The 19,098-nt window shown below is 36.3% G+C and overlaps 1 protein-coding gene across 1 annotated transcript in view; it reads right to left on the reverse strand.

Annotated features, from left to right (window-relative positions):
- Window positions 1-19,098, reverse strand: part of LOC117709061 (AGBL carboxypeptidase 4) — a 959,025-nt gene that overhangs the window by 478,054 nt on the left and 461,873 nt on the right. The window contains exon 4 of the mRNA XM_076934446.1: window positions 13,201-13,295. Within this exon, the coding sequence (XP_076790561.1) occupies window positions 13,201-13,295 (95 nt within the window). The remainder of the gene's footprint in view (window positions 1-13,200; window positions 13,296-19,098) is intronic.

Here is a 19,098-nt window from a genome sequence, read left to right on the forward strand (position 1 = left end):
ATCACTTTTCCTACTGACACCATCTTTCTCAAGACAGGAGGCCTCAAATCTTCTCAGCAGTCTCTATTTAGCTGGTGTTAGATTTTGGGATTTGCTAAAGGCTCACCAGCAAGCAATATCTGTTTCAGATAAGCCAGGAAAACTCCCTGGGAGGATGGAGACTAAAGTTCTTGGACTGAGTTGTGAAAGAGGCACAGGTATATATACAAAACTGATATGATTCGTAGTTATTCATAATTACATGTATCTACACATATGCATGCATAACATTTATCCACTCACATAAGCTTCTTGCCTCCTCCTTTTCTCTGTCTCTGGAAGTCTGTCAGTCAGTCAGTCAGTCAGTCAGTCAGTCAGTCTGTCTGTCTGCCTGTATGCATGCCTGTCTCTTTGTCTCTCATTCACACACACACACACACACACACACACACACACACACACACGTACAAAATATAAGCATAAAAATGATTTGGTATTGGTTGGGAATATAAAATATTGTAGCCACTTTGAAAAACAGTAGAGTTCTAAAGGAACAAGCTTATTATGCAGCACAGCACAATATTTGTACACCCAAGATAAATGTCAAGATCTGTCCATACAAAAACTTATGTACACATAAGTGCCTATGAACACCATTCATACTTACAGCTGACAATTGAATAAAATATGATAAACATATATAATAGAATATTACACAGCCACTCCAATCTCTATAGTCTCTTTAACCCTTTCATGCCATTATGTAACATATATCATTATGTGAAGTTGACCTGAAAGTTAGTATTAAGATTTGAATAACAAAGCAAACAAACAAAACAAATAAAACAAACAAAAAGCAGTCATTGCTAATGGCCATATTATCAATCGAACATAGTATTACTTCATAAATTATAGCCAATGAATTGAATGTAGCATGTAAATTTACATTATTCAACACAGCGACATTCATGAAAGCTGCAACTTGGTCTGTGCATTGAATATGCATGACAATGATCTTACAAATTAGGAGGGAAAAATTGAAACAGTATGGTGAAGAGTCAGAGACATAACATAGTCCTGCTTCTGCCCTCTGAATAACTGACTTGCTTTTCTGAGCCTCAGTTTTTATGTCTGTAGCTGGAAGTGATAGTCTCTGACTTTGCTGCTTTCTAGAATTGTGGTGACAAATCTTGGCTCACATCTCTCTGGCAGAAATAAGAGATGTCGGCCGTACCTTTCTTTGGTTTCTTTGCCCTGTGCAAGAACTCTCCTATCTGCAACATGAGCATAATTCAGGGTAGATAACTGTCATATGTTTTGAATATGCCTGGCCCAGGGAGTGGCACTATTATGAGGTGTGGCCCTGTTGGAGTAGGTGTGTCACTGTGGGTGTGGGCTCTTTAAGACCCTTATCCTAGCTGCCTGCAGGGAAGTCAGTAATCTGCTAGCAGCCTTCAGATGAAGATGTAGAACTCTCAGCTTTTCCTGCGCTATGCCTGCCTAGATGCTGCCATGTTCCCACCCTGATGATAATGGACTGAACCTCTGAACCTGTAAGTATCCCCAATTAAATGTTGTTCTTAGAAGAGTTGCCTTGGTCATAGTGTCTGTTCACAGCAGTGAAACCCTAACTAAGACAACAACCTTGCTGTGCTCTGTGTGCAAAATGGTGAGGTAATTTCATATAGCACCAGTAAGTCCTGAGATGGAATGCAGACCTAGTCTCTGTTTCTCCCATGCAACTATCCTGTTTCTACTTTTACATGTCTCTTTCCTCAGGACACATTATCCATTCTGGAAAACTAATTTTTTATTGTTGAAATGTTCCTTTTGTTAGATCCTTTAAAGTGGTTCTTTTTATTTGTCATTTAATTTCAAGGAAGTCACAGATCCTTCTGAGATTTTTATCACTTTTCAAATATTCTGTGGGAAATTTTGTGGGAAAAAAAACTAGTTAGCTGAAATAATCTTGGCCCTAAACAGGTTTTGGCACAATACTGAACCTCATGAATTTACAATACAGTATGGGTAGGTCCTGTATATGTCATCACCCAGTTCTCCTACAAGTCCTCCTAGCCTCCTCCCTCCCATGCACGGCCAGCCATCAAAACTAGGAAACATGCATCAGCATATTTACACAACTATGTATGTAGCTCTATATCTTTGTGTCATATGTAACTTCAATGAGACTCAAGGTACATAAATATTGCCTCAGTACAAAACTCATTCAGATGCTACATCACCGTGGTCACTCCTGGGCCCTTTTCCATCACTATTCTGTTTGTATTAGTCTGTCTTCTACAAGATAATAAATTCCAGAGATTATGGATTCATAAAAAGTTCTATTTTAGCGCATGATCTTGTAGATTTCAGTCTGTCATATGATGGAGCCGCTAGAGGAGATTCTGGAAGGTAATGGCAAGAACAAAAGAAAAGAGCAAAGCTTTTTGTCTCATGACCAGGAAAGGATAAAAAGCATGCCCCCAAGAACAAAGCACCTCTCCACTAGGCAATACTTCAGTTTTCACCACTTCTTGGCATTCAAGTGGGGCATCAACCCTTTAACACACTCACCTTTGCAGTTCATTTTAGGTTTAGTCTACAGCAGTGTTACCCTGCTGTCAGCATCAGTCTGGTGGTGTGACAGTTAACAGTTGTGTCAACACTGGAACACTTTTCATCTATACCTGTGTTAAAAATCTCCTCTATCATAATGGCAAGAACTGTGTCACATAATGAGATTATTTTTGTTTCTACAGCAAATGTCTTTGACAATACAGAAAGAGTAAACCCTATTTTGTCCATGTTTTCATTATTTCTGTTGTTTCTTCTTGATATTTTAAAAGTCCTTTGGCCTTTCTGCAGCTAGAACCTCTTTACATCATTCTATAGATTATTCATTCATTTATTCATTCATTCATTCACATTACATCACAAGTGCCAACCTCTCAATTCCACCCTTACAATTACCTTCCCGATTACCCCTCCTCTTTTCCCCTGAAAAGAGGAAGCATTTCTTATGTACCACCCCACCCTAGGACATCCAGTTGCCATAGGCTTAAGTGCATCCTCTCCCACTGAAGCCCAACAAGATAGTCCAGTTGGGAGAAGGGAATCAAATGGCAGGTAATTGAGTCAGAGACAGCTTCCACTCCAATAGTTTGGGGACCCACATGAAGACAAAGATGCACCATGTGGTCTAGGGGTATGGTAATAGACAATCTTAGTTTTGCTTCATTTTGAATATCTTGATTTCTTCTTAATTCCTGTAGAAAGTTCTTGCTAGATATGGGTGTGGGTTGACAGTGCTTTCACTGTAAAAAATTGTAGCACTTTACTTGGTTACTGTGGTCTTGGACATGCAACCCTAAGGTATTCTTAACTATACTGTTTTCATGATTTTTCTATCCTTACTTTTCACAATTTTAGACTATGTCATTTCTTGGCAGGGATTTCCCTAGCATTTTCTTGTCTGGAGTTTACATGGACTCTCAAATTTATTTGTCTTTTCCCAAATTCAGGAAGATTTCAGACATTTCAAACTTTCTTTTCCAAACCATGCTTTCCTCTCCCTCTGTAACAAGTATGATGGCATGGATGTTACAACAGTTACTACAGCCCTGTGAGCCCCAAAGCTGTTCAGTCTTCTTTCCAGCCTGCTCTTTTCCTATTTCTCAGAATGGGTAATGCCCATTGCTCTAGTCCCTCTATAGCACTGGGGAGGAGATAGGCAGTTCCCTGGGGGCTCACTGGGCAGACTGTCTAGTCTACTCACTACATTCTAGACCAATGAGAGAGATTTGTCTAAAATAAAGGCAGATGGTGCTTGAAGAATGACACGAGGCTGTTTTCTGGCCCTCATACACCTTCACTTATATAAGAAGAACATGTATATGCTACCCATTTGTATACACAGACAAAGGAGTAGGAAAGGTTGTTGTTAAGGAGAAGAAATTAAAACCATGATCAAGTATATGTAAGGGGTGGAAGTTTAGATTTTCCATTCACTCTTGGTTGAGTGGACACATTTTCTTATCATCTTGTTTGGATGAGTTGGGTCAGTGTTGTCTCAATATCACATGTTTTACTAGACTAATTTCCTAGCTCTTAAAAAAAGTAAAGAAAGAAGTGACTTTTGAGAGCCTTTAGAAAGAATTCTGTTCTCATTGGCGTTTCTAGGCCACAAGCTTCCTCAGCAGCCATTGCTGCACACATCAGGCAAAGGGAAACCCAGGAAACATGTGTGGAGTCAGCTCTTGGATGTTCGGATCTTCATTGCCCTTCCTCTTCTCTTTGCCTTTCCAAGTTTTTGTTTGCTTCACAAATAATGACAAACTATTTCAGCAGCACTAGAGACAAGAAGTTCATCTCCCATGTTTTATCTAAAAATCAGACATCTGCAATGTTCTTTTTCCTTTCTATATATTAGTACTTACTTTTGAAATTTGGTTTCATTACAGTACATTAATATTCTTGAAATGCAAAATTAAATGAAAGTAAAAAAGATAATCCCAGGAATCCCAGGATCCTTTTAGAGTGCATATGTCTGTTGTCGGTCTGTTTTTTTTTTTTTTTTTTTTTTTTTTCAATCCCAGGAATTGAACCTCAACAATCTCAGCAAGCTCTCTACTGCTCTACCATAGAGCTTTACCTCCAGCCATTCAATGGCAATTCTTAATGCTTTTATATTGCTGTTCTCATGCTAAGCTGATGGCTACCATTTAAATCAAGGACACTTTTTTTTTCTGTATGTAGCAAGATCTTATATTCACTAACTCTGCAATTTCTAGCTTAGGAGATAATTATAAAACTTGATTTAACAAAGCTGAAATCTTTACAATGTTATATCTTCTTAAAATATGAGAAAGCTAAATGTCTAGAACCAAGTGTGTAATGTTTTAAAGTTGTAGGGATGGAGCATAGTTCAGTGGTTAAGATCACTTGTTGTCCTAGCATGAGAAGTTGAGTTGTAACTCCAATACCTACACAACAACCTTCCCATCCCACATATGCTATAATTCCAGGTACAAGGCATCTGAAACCCTCTTCTGGCTTCTGCCAGGGCACTGCTACTAGTAGTTGTTTATCTTGCTCATCCCTAATATATTTTTTATTCAGTAAGATTGATATTTCTAAAATGAAAATCACATTGTGTTCTGTGTCCACTGACTTCACATATTTCTGTTCAGGGCCAGTAGAATGGAGTACAAGTCCTTAGCTTCCCTCATGAAGCCTGCCTCAATTTAATTCCTGCATAACTCTTCAAGTGCTGTCTCCTCATACTTTCATGTTTGAATTGTATTGTTTTTATGCATCAAAAGTAATGTTATCTTTCGTATTTAGGCTTTAAATACATTTTACTACTTAATACATATCTCCACCTACTATTTATATTTCAGCTTTCAGAATAAATGATAGTTCCCTGTGGACGGTCCATTGTTATTTCTTTCTCTAGTAGCCCAATTTAATTTTATTTATGTCCATGCAAGTGATATCCAGCTGAAATAGCACCTTCTCAGAGTATCTCAATTAGTCTATAAGGTTCTCTCTACTAACATTCATTCATTTCTTCTACTTAATTTCATAGCGTTCTTTATGTACTAATTTTTCCTAATTACCAATTTAAAACCAAATACAGAAGCAGATACTTACATCCAACCAATGAACTGAAGTAGGAGACCCCTGTGGTTGAATTAGGGAAAGGATGAAAGAAGTTGAGGAGGGTAACCCCATAGAAAGACCAGCAGTCTCAACTAACTCGGACATTTGAGATCTCTCACAGACACTGAGCCACCAAGCAGGCAGCATACACTAGCTGGTCAGAGGCCCCCAACAAATACACAGTGGAGGACTGCCTGGTCTGGCCTCAGTGAGAGGAGAACCTAACCCTTGAGGCCCCAGGGAACAGGGAGGCCTGGCAGGGTATGTAGTGTGGGTGGGGTGGGGTGGGGACATTCTCTTGGAGACAGGGGAGGGGCAATGAGATGAGGACCTGTGGGAGGGCAAAACAGGAGGGGCATAACAACTGGACTATAAAAAATTTTTTTAAAAGAGAGAAGAAAAAGGAAAGGTAAGAGAAAAAAATGAAATTCAGAGATAAATGGATAAACTAGAGAAAATCATCTTGAGTGAGTAACCCAGATCCAAAGAGAAAAATATGGTATATATTCACTTATATATGGACATAAGCTATTAAGTCAATGACAATCAAGCTACAATCTATAGGACCACAAAGGTTAGGTTTACAGCAGTAATTTTCAACCTCCCTAACAATGTGACCCTTTAAAACAGTTCCTTGTATTGTGATGACCTCCATAAACATAAAAGCATTTTGTTGTTACGGCATAACAGTAATTTTGCTATTATAAATCATAATGTAAATATCTGTGTTTCTTAATGGTCCTAGGTGACCCCTATGAAAGGGTTGTTTGACCCTTAAAGAGATCATGACTCTTAAGTGTTGTGAACTGCTGTTATATAGAGCCTTTGGTTCAGGAAGGTAAAGGTATTCTGCATGCTACCAAAAGAGAAGTATTAATATCAACGCAGCCACAAACCCATTGATCTAAAAGGTGCTCCTACATGCAAGACACACTAAGGCAATGGTGTCCTGAAGCTTGTGAACATCTGATAAGGCCTACTCCATAAGATGAAACCCATACTTAACATTGCTTGGTTGATCTGAGACTAGATTGGCCAGAGACTTAGGGGAAAAACTGAATTCTACTGCTCTAAAAACAATAAAAATGTAGCAATAAAATTAATCCTAATGACATTCTGTTATTCTTATGGATCAATTCCTTACTCAGCCATCTTCAGAGAGGCTTCATCCTGTACTTAAGGGAGCAAGTACATAGACCTAGAAGCAGACATTATATGAGAGGGAGAGACCATGAAATACTTAAGCCCTAAATGGGATATATCCATCAAATCTCCCCTTGATGGCTTAGGGAACCATGCAGAAAAGGAGACAGAAGCAGGGTTAGAGCCAGAGGGGATGTAGGAAACAAAGGAAACAAGGTCCTCTAAATCAACATAATCAATGCACATAGGAATGCACCTCAATTGACCAAATTGAAAATAACTCTTAATCATAAAATAATAAGAAACTATTCCAAAAATGGGCTTTATATCACAAAACCTATTTTTTTTTTTTTTTGAAGTACTTAGGAGAAAAGCCATGGCCTCATGGAAACTAGACAAGTGCTCTACCACAGACTCCCAGCCCTTAAACATAAAGTTTAAAGAGAAGGGCTTAAAGCAGGGTAGAACCTTAACTGCTATTGTATACTGTGAGTAGGAGGTTAAAAGTCTAGAAGTTTATTTATGGTGGACAAAATAGCTTAAAATAGCCCCTGAAAATTAAGAACAAGGCGCCTGTGCCCAAACCTGATGGGCCCAAGGAAGCTCTAGGTTAGATGTGGGAGCATATATAACAAGGAATAAAGTTTTGCCAATCTTTTGTGGCTCTAAAATTACATGAGAAAGGTTTTGAGCTATATATTTCACTTACTAGTTCACAGGAATGTTTTTTAAATGCTCAGATGGAAAAGAATAATTAGAAGGAGCCATATATTTCAAGAACAAATAAATAGAATCTGGAGGGATAGATACTATTAGTGGTTATCTGTGATGGAACTTTGAAATTTCAATGAATTTTACTTTAACCACACAGACTTTGTCTCTGAATGATAGAGTAGTATGTGAATAATTAAAAATATACATTTCTTCAAAAAACAAATAAAAAACAAAAAAAATCAGATCAGGTTCATATTTATCAACCCAGGATCTAGTATACTCAGAGTATATCAACAATAAAATATTAGGTAGAAATTACTTTAAAGTTCATTCCAATCTTCTTAGTCTATTGTAATGGAAAGGATAATCAGAAAATGTATTTCAGATCAACAAAAGACCATACAATAACACACTTCTTGTGTTCCCATTTCCCACCTTCTCCATGCATTAAATATGATGGGAAAAATACACTTGGGTCATGAGCTTCTGGCTGATATCACCATTAACTTCTTCTGTAAGTATTTCTACCCTCAATTTCAATATATGCAAAGATATAGATTTCAGATGTTTAGAAATGTAGGTTATCAGTACTGTTCACACATAGTAAACTATCTTCTGGAACCATCAGGGAATATTGATGAACTGTGATTTAAAAAAAATCCTACTGCTATAGACTCTATTGTCATTAAGAGGGCTGCTGTATAACAGAATTAATTATAGTACGCATAAAAGTGAGAATTTCTTACACCCTTGCCATTTGCTACCAGATATTTTTACTTTATCCCTTTAAAACAGGAAATCACTGAGTGGCCGTGTTGTTAGATGTGTCTTTTGTTCATTTGGTTTCCATAACTAGCAGATTTCCAAGTTCATGCTAAAACCCAAAAGTAGAGGAATCACTTATAGGTCCTTATGAAACATATCAAGAATGTTTTACTCTGAAAGTGAAGACATACTATTTTTCACTCTTTCTGAGGATAAAGGTCCAGATAAACATAAAACCTTAACATCTATCCTGAGGCAGAAATTTCCCCCCCAAACTCATAACCTATTTGCTATTACAAAAAGTAGAGAAATCCCAGGCAAGAAAATGTTAATTATTATTCCTGTCTTAGTACTGGGAAAAGTAGAATTAAGCAAGCAATGTAGAAGATATTCTACTATGGGAATCTGCAAATTATTTGCAGGCTTGAGTTGAGCTATTTTTCTGAAAGACTGGATTGTGATAAATTTCTAGAAATAAGTGAAATCTAATGTTTTGACAGGCAATTCTCATGGCCACTGGGAAATTTGAAATAATACCTCCTGGGAGGTAGGGTGCAGTCTAGGTAACTGACAGAAGGAATAGCCAGGGAAAGAACAGGAAAGGGACCATTAAAGATGCTCAATGTAAAATATTGGCAGTTAGAGGGATGGTTAAGACCTGTGAAGATTACTAATAAAATTTCTATGAAAGTTTCCTTTGCATATTCATGTTCATTCTGTACCCTAGCACTTAACATAGAATACAGAACATTACAATGTTCAGTAAAATTCTGAAAAATAAATATATAAACATCAAAATTGAGGGAAAGGGAAATTAAGAGAATGTGAGAAGTTTCATATTCAAGTTCCAGGCAGTAAAATGAGGAATTAGATACAGGTTGTTTTGCTAAGTTATCCTTTGCTAAAATTTCAGGCAATTTCATACTAAAAAACTCAATCACTGGATATTATTAATTGATGTTGCTAAGGCCTGCCAACATTGGATATAGGCACTAACTTAATTTTCAGGTATTATAGTACAAGTTCAAGGACTCAATAATATCTCAAAATCTTGTCAAGAGGAAAGGGAAGTAGGGGAGAGTACCTAAGTGACAAGATATAGAGCAGGTACCAAAATGAAATAATTTTAGTTGTAAGATTTGAGAGATGGGGAGGTGTTGGGAATGTGAAAGGGAAAGAAGAAAAGAGGAAAAAGAGAGGAAGAAAAGGGAGAGGAAAAGAAGGAGGAGGAGGAGAAGGAGAAAAAGGAGAAGGAGGAGAAAAAGGTACGGAAGGGAGAGAGAGAGAGAGAGAGAGAGAGAGAGAGAGAGAGAGAGAGAGAGAGAGAGAGAGAGAGAATATCCAAAGCTAACACTTGGAACGGTAGATAGCTCTGAGTGTAGTTGCATAAGATCTTAACACAGAACGTGGAAAACAGCAAGATTTTACTGTACTTCACAGGTTCCTATGAACAGAAACAGTGATATCATTTTATTGACTTGAATTATCCACTGACACAAGTGCCTGCCTATATTATTGTTTCCTTTAATTGGATAGAGAGACTCACAGTGAAGTCTTGCCTTTTGTTCAGACTTTATTGACAGAGATCAAAAGTGCAGTTGTTTAATTGATTTGATGCAGTAATGTAAAAAACATGACCAGAGAGATATTTTTACCATTTAATAAAGAGTTTTTATAACTGTTATCAAATATCTGCATTTTTATAAACCTGAGCTTTTCAAGCTAGCATTTATAGAAAATTACCAAGCATCATTTGTAGATAAAAGGAAAATTCAATATTTATGAAATGCTAGTTTTCTATAAATACAGACATTTGGAGACTACCATCTCACTAGTCATTAAAATTTGAACAAGGATCAAAGCTAGAATAATATTAACAATTCTTTGCATTTGTATAGCATTTTACATGTTATTAATAATAGATGACATTTGTTGAGCATTTAGCAAGTGCCAGGTGCATTACATATAAATTCTCATAAGGAATTCAGTTCATTCACAAAGACATTTGCTTAACACCTACTATGTGACTGAGGACTAATACTTGGTTTCTGTCTTTTAAAATCTCATTTTGCCAGTCTCAACAAATGTTGGTTTAATGAGTAAATGAATAGGTGGAGAAAAAGATGAAGCACTTTCAAGGCCCTGTGAGGTAATATATAAATAACTAGGTCCTCCTCTTTGCTTTTATAACTTTGAGAATACTTAATTTTCTCTAGGTTCAACTTTTCCAATCAACTTTTCCCAGTTTTTGTTATATTTAAGAATATTTCTCAGACCTCTGCCCTGTCTGCTGTTGTGTGGACCCCGGATTCTGCCCGAGACATCCTGGAGGCTCCACGGATCCCACAGCTTTAGAATTGTATATTGCAGAATGATCAGCCTTGGAGTTTCTACTCATCAAGCAAGATGGGCAGACCTGCTCAAACCTCTGAGGTCCAGGAATTCCATCTGGATGCAGTGAAGACACAGCATCAGAGGCTTATCATTTACTCTTCCCCCCACTCCTCTTCTAATATCGCAGCACCCATAATCAGCTTGAAGAAGCCAATGAAGAGTCAGCGCCCCTATTCCCTGGGCTTGGGGACTAAGGTGGTAAATGTTGGGCTGTCTTTCTATGGAAAACTAGTGGATTTGTGGGAATAGAGAGGATTAGCTAGGATTTATTGCATAGCCATAACCTATTAGTAGAAATCTGTACAATTATTATCAAGATGAAGATATAATTTCTTAAATGGCACCAATTTACTTTGACTATAAATTATAAGGTTTTCATTGGTACGAGCTTCTTATTGATATAAAAGTGAGATGAATATTGTTACTCTCATAGGCATTGTACCAGTATAACACATTTAGGAATACAAGGCTTAGATCCAGTCCTTCTTTAACGTTTTTAACAGATTTGAGATAGTTAGCCTGTGAGTTAACGGACTATAGCAAATTTACGGCTTGGAGTTTATTGTTAGGGTGTTTTCCATGTTTTATTTAGAAATAGCAGAGTGGAGTTAACAGGCAACAGTCCAGATTACCTTAGGTTTTCAAAACGTCAGAAGTCCACAGAATTGATGTGACAAACATTTCACTATTAATGTTCATTTTGATTAGAAACCTGTCTGCTCCTGACAGCTTCCTATATTGAATTCTAAGAAGAAATTGAGCATCTTCGGAGTTACTCCAGTTGTGGTGAGACAGCCACTAGACAAGAAGTGCCTCTTTCCTTCTACAGACAAATTACTGTCCAGAAAAGGACACACTTGCAGAATAGTCGACTGGTTATATCTGCCTAGACAGAGTAATTAGCCCTTAATAATTCTGCAGCACTAAGGTCTGTCAGATGATCCTGGGCCAGAAGGCTGAAGATCAGATGCTCCAACGTTTTGTAGTAGAGGGAGTGTCCAGGTTTTCAGAGGTCTCTATAAACTGGCTAAGTTTTAGAAGCTATGCTTTGTGCTTCCCACAATTATAGTTAACTCAGTCATTCTGGATTTCTGACAAGGTTGAAAACTTATAGCCTCATAGCCAATCTTGGCTATTTACCTTGAGAGAAAAGATTTGAGTGGATGGTTTTCAGCTGACATTCATTCTAAAGCCAAGGAAAAAGCCAGGTTCAGAACTAAGTGTTTTAGTTAGGATAGATGACAGAGGTTCTGGTTAGTCAACAAAATGATGGACTGGGTATTAGGACTATCTTGTACCTCACTGGTACAAATTGACATAAGTATGCTCTAATTGTATTTTGAGAGAAAAGTTTTATTTTAACAGGAAGGGTGATATGTAGGAGGAACTAAGGTGGGAGGAGTACGGAGAGGAAGAGAAGGAGTAAGGAGAGGAGGAGAAAGAGGAGAGGAGAAGCTAGGTGATGAGAGAGAGAAAGAGGAGGGAGACAGGGAGGCAGATGTTTACGTATCTCCACCAGTCAAAGATAGTTGATATATCTAGGTTGGTTATTGGGTTACACCTCTGATTGAGCATTACCAAACTTATAAAGCCTTTGATTAACATTTTTAAAAAACGTATAAGTGCAAAAAGGAAAAGGGGGTATGGGATAGGGGTCTTCTAAGGGGGGAATAGGGGAAGGGGATGGCATCTGAAGTATAAATAAAATATTCAATAAAAATGAAAAAAAAATATTTCTTACAAAGTATGAAAATGTTAACTATAAAAGGAAAATGCTTGCAAAAGTATGAGGTCTCAATAATTAGTGTAGTTATTATTATTACTGTTGTTTTCATCATCATTACAATTAGTAGGCAATCATATTTAATTCCTTTCTTCCTCATATAGTGAAGGGACAACTAAAACTCTTAACATCCCTACAAATACAATGTCTATAGAGAATAACACATGAACACACACACGCGCGCGCGTGCGCGCGCGCGCGCACACACACACACACAAACACATACACACGCATAATAGAAGAAAGGAATGAAGAAAAGAAGAAACAAGCAGAAATATATCCAGAGTGTCCAACCACTTTTGTGACATTAGATTGTCATCTACAAATGTGCTTGGCAGCATTCATGGCTATTCTAGGATGCATGGGGTCCACAGAATATGGGTTGGGCTAAACTATAGTTTCCAATGTCTTCCTACACATCATCTATATCTAAAGTAGACCAAAGGAAAAGGAGTGGGTGGAGGTTCAATTTTAAGTATATTTCCAATGATACATGATAAATTAAAATAAGACAAGAATTTTACCATACATCATACTATAACTTCTCCCATAACAAAAGTTTGTTTCTATTAAACATGGTACCAAGTTCCCAATATTCTGAAAGCACAGTACATAAAGCCCAGATAATAGTCATCTAGAAACTCCTCTGATTCTTAATCGTCACGTATAATGAAGTTGTGCCCCAAATATGCAAAAGGTAAACTCAAGCAACGAGTCAAATTTTCCACTTAGAAATAGACCACACCACGTGGGTCACTTACCATTTTGGTCTGCTTGTAGATTTCACCATTGGTGCCATCCCATCTCTGTAAAGACTCTTGGTTTTACTGAAGTTAACGATGTTGAAAATGACCCTCTGTAAAAGAAACCGAAATTTATCAGATGCTCTTGCTATGCAAATTATCATTTTTTTGATAATTAAGGGAGAGAATCATAAGTGAGGTTAAAGGAAACCGCACAGACTACCACCCTACAGTGCTACAGCGATCACGAATTTTAACTTGTTTGTGCTGGGTAAGCCTGTCAGCTTACAGATCTTGTTCTTTTAGAATTAATTACTACAATTGACTTCTACTTAATTAGTTCTGAAGCCCTGAAAGCCTGATTTTTTTTCTAACAGTAACACTTTACGGTTTTTTTTTAACCTTGTATTATGAGTTAATAATGCTTCCCATGTTGATAAATGGTAGTAAGTGTATCTACATAAGTGGGTTTCTGATGGGAACTAAAGAAGTTAATGTATGTATAGTGTCTAGACTCTCACTGGGAAATACAGGATTCAATATAAACTTTAGCTAATATTTTTCCATTCTTCTCTAGAAAAACTATTTTTCTGAAAATCAATACTATCATTAGGGTAAAGGTAGACCTTTGATGTTAATGAGACAAAAGATACTCAGTACAAAATTACAACAAAAATATCTTCCAACTACTTGGAAATTCTTTGACTAGACTTAGAGACACCTTTTCTGTTCTGTACCTCCTCTGTGCTACACTCTGTGCTCAGGCACAGGGTGTGGGGCTCAACTCTAATCTCAGCATGCACTGTATAACTATAGGTGCTTGGGTAAATCATAACCTCTTGATGTTTTACCCTTAAAATAGTAGAGTGGAGTGTTCTAGATATCTTTGTCTTAATTAACACATTTTCATAAGGAGACACAAGAGATTATGTGCGAAAGATGAAATAGATTGAAATACATCTGATACCACTGAAATATTCCACGACACCTGAAGACTAGGGCTTAAGCAAGTAGAATAGAAGGAGGAAAGAAAAATGTTCTGAGAGATTACCATTGTCTAGCCTTTCTCTACACTTATGGTGGAAAGATAAAACATAAAACAATCATGGGATACTTTATTCAACAATTATTTACATGTCAGTTGTAATATAAATTTTACATAAAAAATCTTATATATTCTTTCATAACTGTAATTAAAACAATTATTTCTCCATTTTAAAGATATGGGAACTGAATCTCTGAGAGTCTACTAAACTTGTTCAAAGGCACACAACTCATAGATAATAGGACTTATATTTGAATCCAGGGGATAAAAAAAGATAAGACAGCAATGATTTTTACCTTTGAGGAGTTGTTTATTAAGGTTCTAAGATATTATAGCTAGACAGTTTGTTTTAAAATAAGGAGAAAATGAAATGTGACAGCAAGTTTTAAACTTTCAAATATGTTTTATTAAAAAATGAAGATCACTGTTTTTGTATTATATTATAAATGGCTTTATTCCATGAAATGAGTTCTTAGGAATAACTTGTGTTTTTGTTTCTCTTGAGGGATCCAGTCTTTGACCCCAACTCCAGACATTTCAGACCTCTATTCTGTTGTTACATTAAGTCATCAAGAATGTCCAAGGCTGCTCTATTATTAATAACTTAGACCTGCTGGTTGTCAGTTCAATTACTTTTCCCAAGGTCTTAGCTACTATCTGATTTAAGAACATCAATATCAAGGGGGCAAATGGCCCTCAAAGTACACAAGACATAATCCCCCTTTTTCTTTGGAGATTTTGAGTGTCAAATCCATTTCCAGTGAACATGGAATATGTATTTTATATATGTGGAGGTAGATTATCAATAAAAGGAGAAAGCTAATAAACAAATGATAGAAACACATAAAGCTGAAATTAAAAGGTGGAAACTAAGTGGAATGTTTATGAATTACTAACATTTTAATACATTAACTAACATGTGATTAAATTTTTCTCAAGTATTTTAAATATTTTATATTACTTCATTATTACATTCTTGAACAAAAAGTTGTACATTTCAATTCAATTTAAAACAGTGTGAAAATTAAACTAATAATAGCCAGTTTATTTATTTATTTTTTTTGCCTTTATCCCATGAAAAAATCTCTAGGCCTGTAAATGGTAGAATTGGGACTGAAGTTTCAGGTTGCTTTTACTGTAAAGGCTCATATGTCTGCTGCAAGATTCTATACTCTCTAATATTCTCACTCGATGCATTGGCCAGAAAATGCTACCCACACATTCAACAAGGCAGCAATTGGTGATAAGAATAAAATAATAAGAACGAGAAATCTTATATTAAAAAAAACCATTATCTAATGATCTCACTCTATAATCATTACACACTAAATTCCCAGATAGTCATTTCAGTCATATTATTCTACCTTGTAAGTTAGAATCACCTGCAAAAGTTTTGAGACCTACAGAATCTTAGACTCCAACCCCAGAGTTTATGACATTTGATCAATTTCTTATTTGTTTAAAAGTAATAAACTTTATAAGACAAAAGCTATTTGTTACCTCTCATTGTTGTAGTTTGAAAATCAACTGTTCCCCATAGGCTGGTGTATTGGGGGATTCTTTGCTAGCTGGTGGGTTTGGGGGAGGAGGCTGTATCCTAAAGACACTAACATAATCAGTGGATGAAACCCTTAATGGATTTCAATATGTTGTCATTTTGAGAAAGTGGTGGGAATTAAGAACTGGAGTCAAGTTTGAATAAGCAGGACACTGGGGTAAAAGATCCAAGGAAAATGTCTATATTCCCTGGCCCTTCTACAGCTCTCTCTCTCTCTTAAGCTATGAAGTGGCCAGTCTCTTCTAATATGGTTTCTCCTGGCTTTCATGTTCTGAGTCATCTTAGGCACAAAAGGACAGTACCAGAAACACATAGATAATGATAGAGCAAACAATGAACATTAAGAGGAATGTTCAACCCCCCAAAATAGCTGAATAAGAAGACCACAAAGAATTTCAGATTATACAACTCTGGTAAACTACAAAGTATTTTTATGTATTTAAGTAAGATTTTTAAGTAGAAGAGAATACCATCATCAACAACAAAACCCTACTCACTAACTTAAAAATTGCAGTTGAATTTAAATATCCATCTCTCGGGTTAAAACTCATAATAGGTATTACTCTAAGAATAACTAATAAACTATAAGAAAGAGCTGAAGAAATCCAGAATTAAGAATACAGAACAAGTTATAAAATATTAACGAGATATAACGTGGAAAGAAATAAAGTTCTAAATGCATCTCATTAAAAGTTGACTAAAAAGAGACATGATAAAGTGGCTCAGGCTAAATGAAAGAAAAAAATGTCTGAATATGGGTTCAGGACAGGGAAAAGGCACAAATATTCAGATTCAGGAATTATAAGACCACTCAAAGCAGGATTTTTGAAAACATAAAGAAAAAAGTAAAGACAACTGTTTGAAAGCAAAACAGACAAAATGCAAAATAAATGAAAACCATATTTCAAAATAATACCAAAATTGTCTGAATTTTGAAGAGTTCAAACATACTCTCTAAGTTTTCATGCGTCAAAGAAAAAATAGTGACAAAAAAATAGAACATTTTTAGACTCAGATGGTTAACTCGCCATTAGGTGTGAAAGTTTGTGACACACAGCAAGAACAGTCCATAGACAGATTATAAAGAAACAAAGACATACTGACTACCATAGAATTGTTGGAAGGCAAAACACTGAAAACACCTGGTACCTCTGAAGACAGACATTCTTCTTCAGGGTGTGGCCAAAAGTCTGACTAAGAGAAATCAAATCCCCAATTCTCCATCTCACCTCAGTTCCAAGACTTACCCTTACTCCCATGTAGCCAGATTTAGAGGACTAACAGTGCTGAAGCACACAGAGAGATCTGGATTCAGAGATGACAAGCACAGCAAAGGGCAGGTGCTGGGTAATGTCAGACTCAGACTCCAAACGGAAGATTAGAGAATTCATTTCTGGAATCACCAACTCCCAAAAGGAAAATAATTCAAAATATAGATTTAGAACACTACTCCAATAAAGTGCCAGCTTGCTAATAAAAAAATATAGGGAGCAGAGGAAGTCCTCAGTGAATGAAATCCTGAGGAAATGTGTATTTTGATATAAGCATGGCCTAATGAAGACTTTGAGACCAATTGTCCCATCTTAAATTGACAAAATATTAACCATACAGGCCAGGTACAACAGGGATAACAAAGCTTTCCATGGGAGTCTGGGTATGAGTGTTTATGAACCATTTGTCAGTGTGTAAGGCTAGCAGCTACAGTTTCCTCATTCCAGACTTTTACAGCCTGAGACTACTGCCCTGCAGAGAACTTCTAGGATACTATCCAACCCCTCTGCCTGTGCTATACCCAATAAACACACTGAAGTTCCAGGTCGCACTGGTATGGGTTAGAGAACCCTACATAATCACAACATTGTTGTATCTGTGTCTCTGTGTCTTCCTTTTATTCTCTCACTGCACCTAGCCAGGCATCCTCAACCCTAGCTGTATAGGACATGCAGAAATAAAAGATATGCAATAAAAGCTGAGACCAAGGTGAGAAAACTTAGAACTCGAAGAAACAGTCGCCTTGTACTAGGTGTACAGAAAGCTAATGGAACAGAAATAGAATAACATATTAGAAGGTAAGGGGTCAGTTGCAAAAAATATATATTGAGAATATAAGAGATAATAATCTAGTGGCAGAAATATTAAAAAATAAAATTATCTGTAGCAAAAAGATCAATAAGTCCTATACAAAATAAAGAGAAATATATAGCAAATTGTAGACCAGAGATGTTTATTTAGAAACGTACAGATGATACAGAAAACACTCAAATAAATCATTTTTTTTTTGTTGGCAAAGGGGCCTTCTCCTGACTGCAGCCTTTTTGTAGTTAAAGCCATGCTCATTACTGAGTGTTGGTTATGCTGCTTTCAAAACATTGGCAGCAGAGCTGAACAGTTCTGCAGAAAGCTAATAGCTCTCAAAGTATAAATCATTTACTCTCTTATTCTTCAAAGAAGCAATTTGCAGATCCTTGCTTTAGAAAGCAGGAACCAAAAGTGATGGCATGTTTGGTGGAAACATTTGTAGTAGTATTTGAATTTAAAAATTATGTTAATGGTTTGTGAGATGAAACAAAATTAAAAAGGTAGAGATCTATTCAATTCACTGTGTAAGGCTCTTAAAATCTTGAAGCAAAACCAGGCATGAACTTATGAAGAACAAGTGTAGCCCAGTCTCAGTGATAAGCCATGGATTTCCTAAATACTACCTATTTCTAAATATTATATGGCAGTAAACCTCCTCACAGATAAAAATAATATAATAACATGATATAACATGTATTAGGAATAAAAATATATATCAAAATTAAAAATAGATATTAATATAAGTCACAAGACTAAGAAATTACACACAAAAAAGTTTAAAAGGTCACCCAGAGAAATGGATCAGTGCTAAGGACAGCTGCAGTGAAAAATGAGATGCAAGTTGGATCTTCAGAGCCAATTCCTACAAGTTACACACACACACACACACACACACACACACAAATTGTGATAAAAATTAAAATAAAAATACTATAACAATTAGTTTCCATAATTAGAAGGAAAAGGAAAATACCTATTAATACAAAAAACTTTTGTTTCTAAAGCTGACAGAAGATATACCAAACCAACATAGTTCTATTAAATATATAAATGCAATTGATCATATTAACAGCATCCTCATATAGAAAATTCAAAGTATGGTGAGTTTTACCAGATTTGCCCAACAATGTGACAAAGACAAGGCACCAACACTGCACAGAACCCTGTAGATACTTGAAAGTGTGAAAATGTCTTCCAATCTCTGCTATACAGCAACATAACCTTGAAAATTAAG

This window comes from Arvicanthis niloticus, chromosome 5 (genome assembly GCF_011762505.2).
Source record: "Arvicanthis niloticus isolate mArvNil1 chromosome 5, mArvNil1.pat.X, whole genome shotgun sequence".
Classification (NCBI taxonomy): domain Eukaryota; kingdom Metazoa; phylum Chordata; class Mammalia; order Rodentia; family Muridae; genus Arvicanthis; species Arvicanthis niloticus.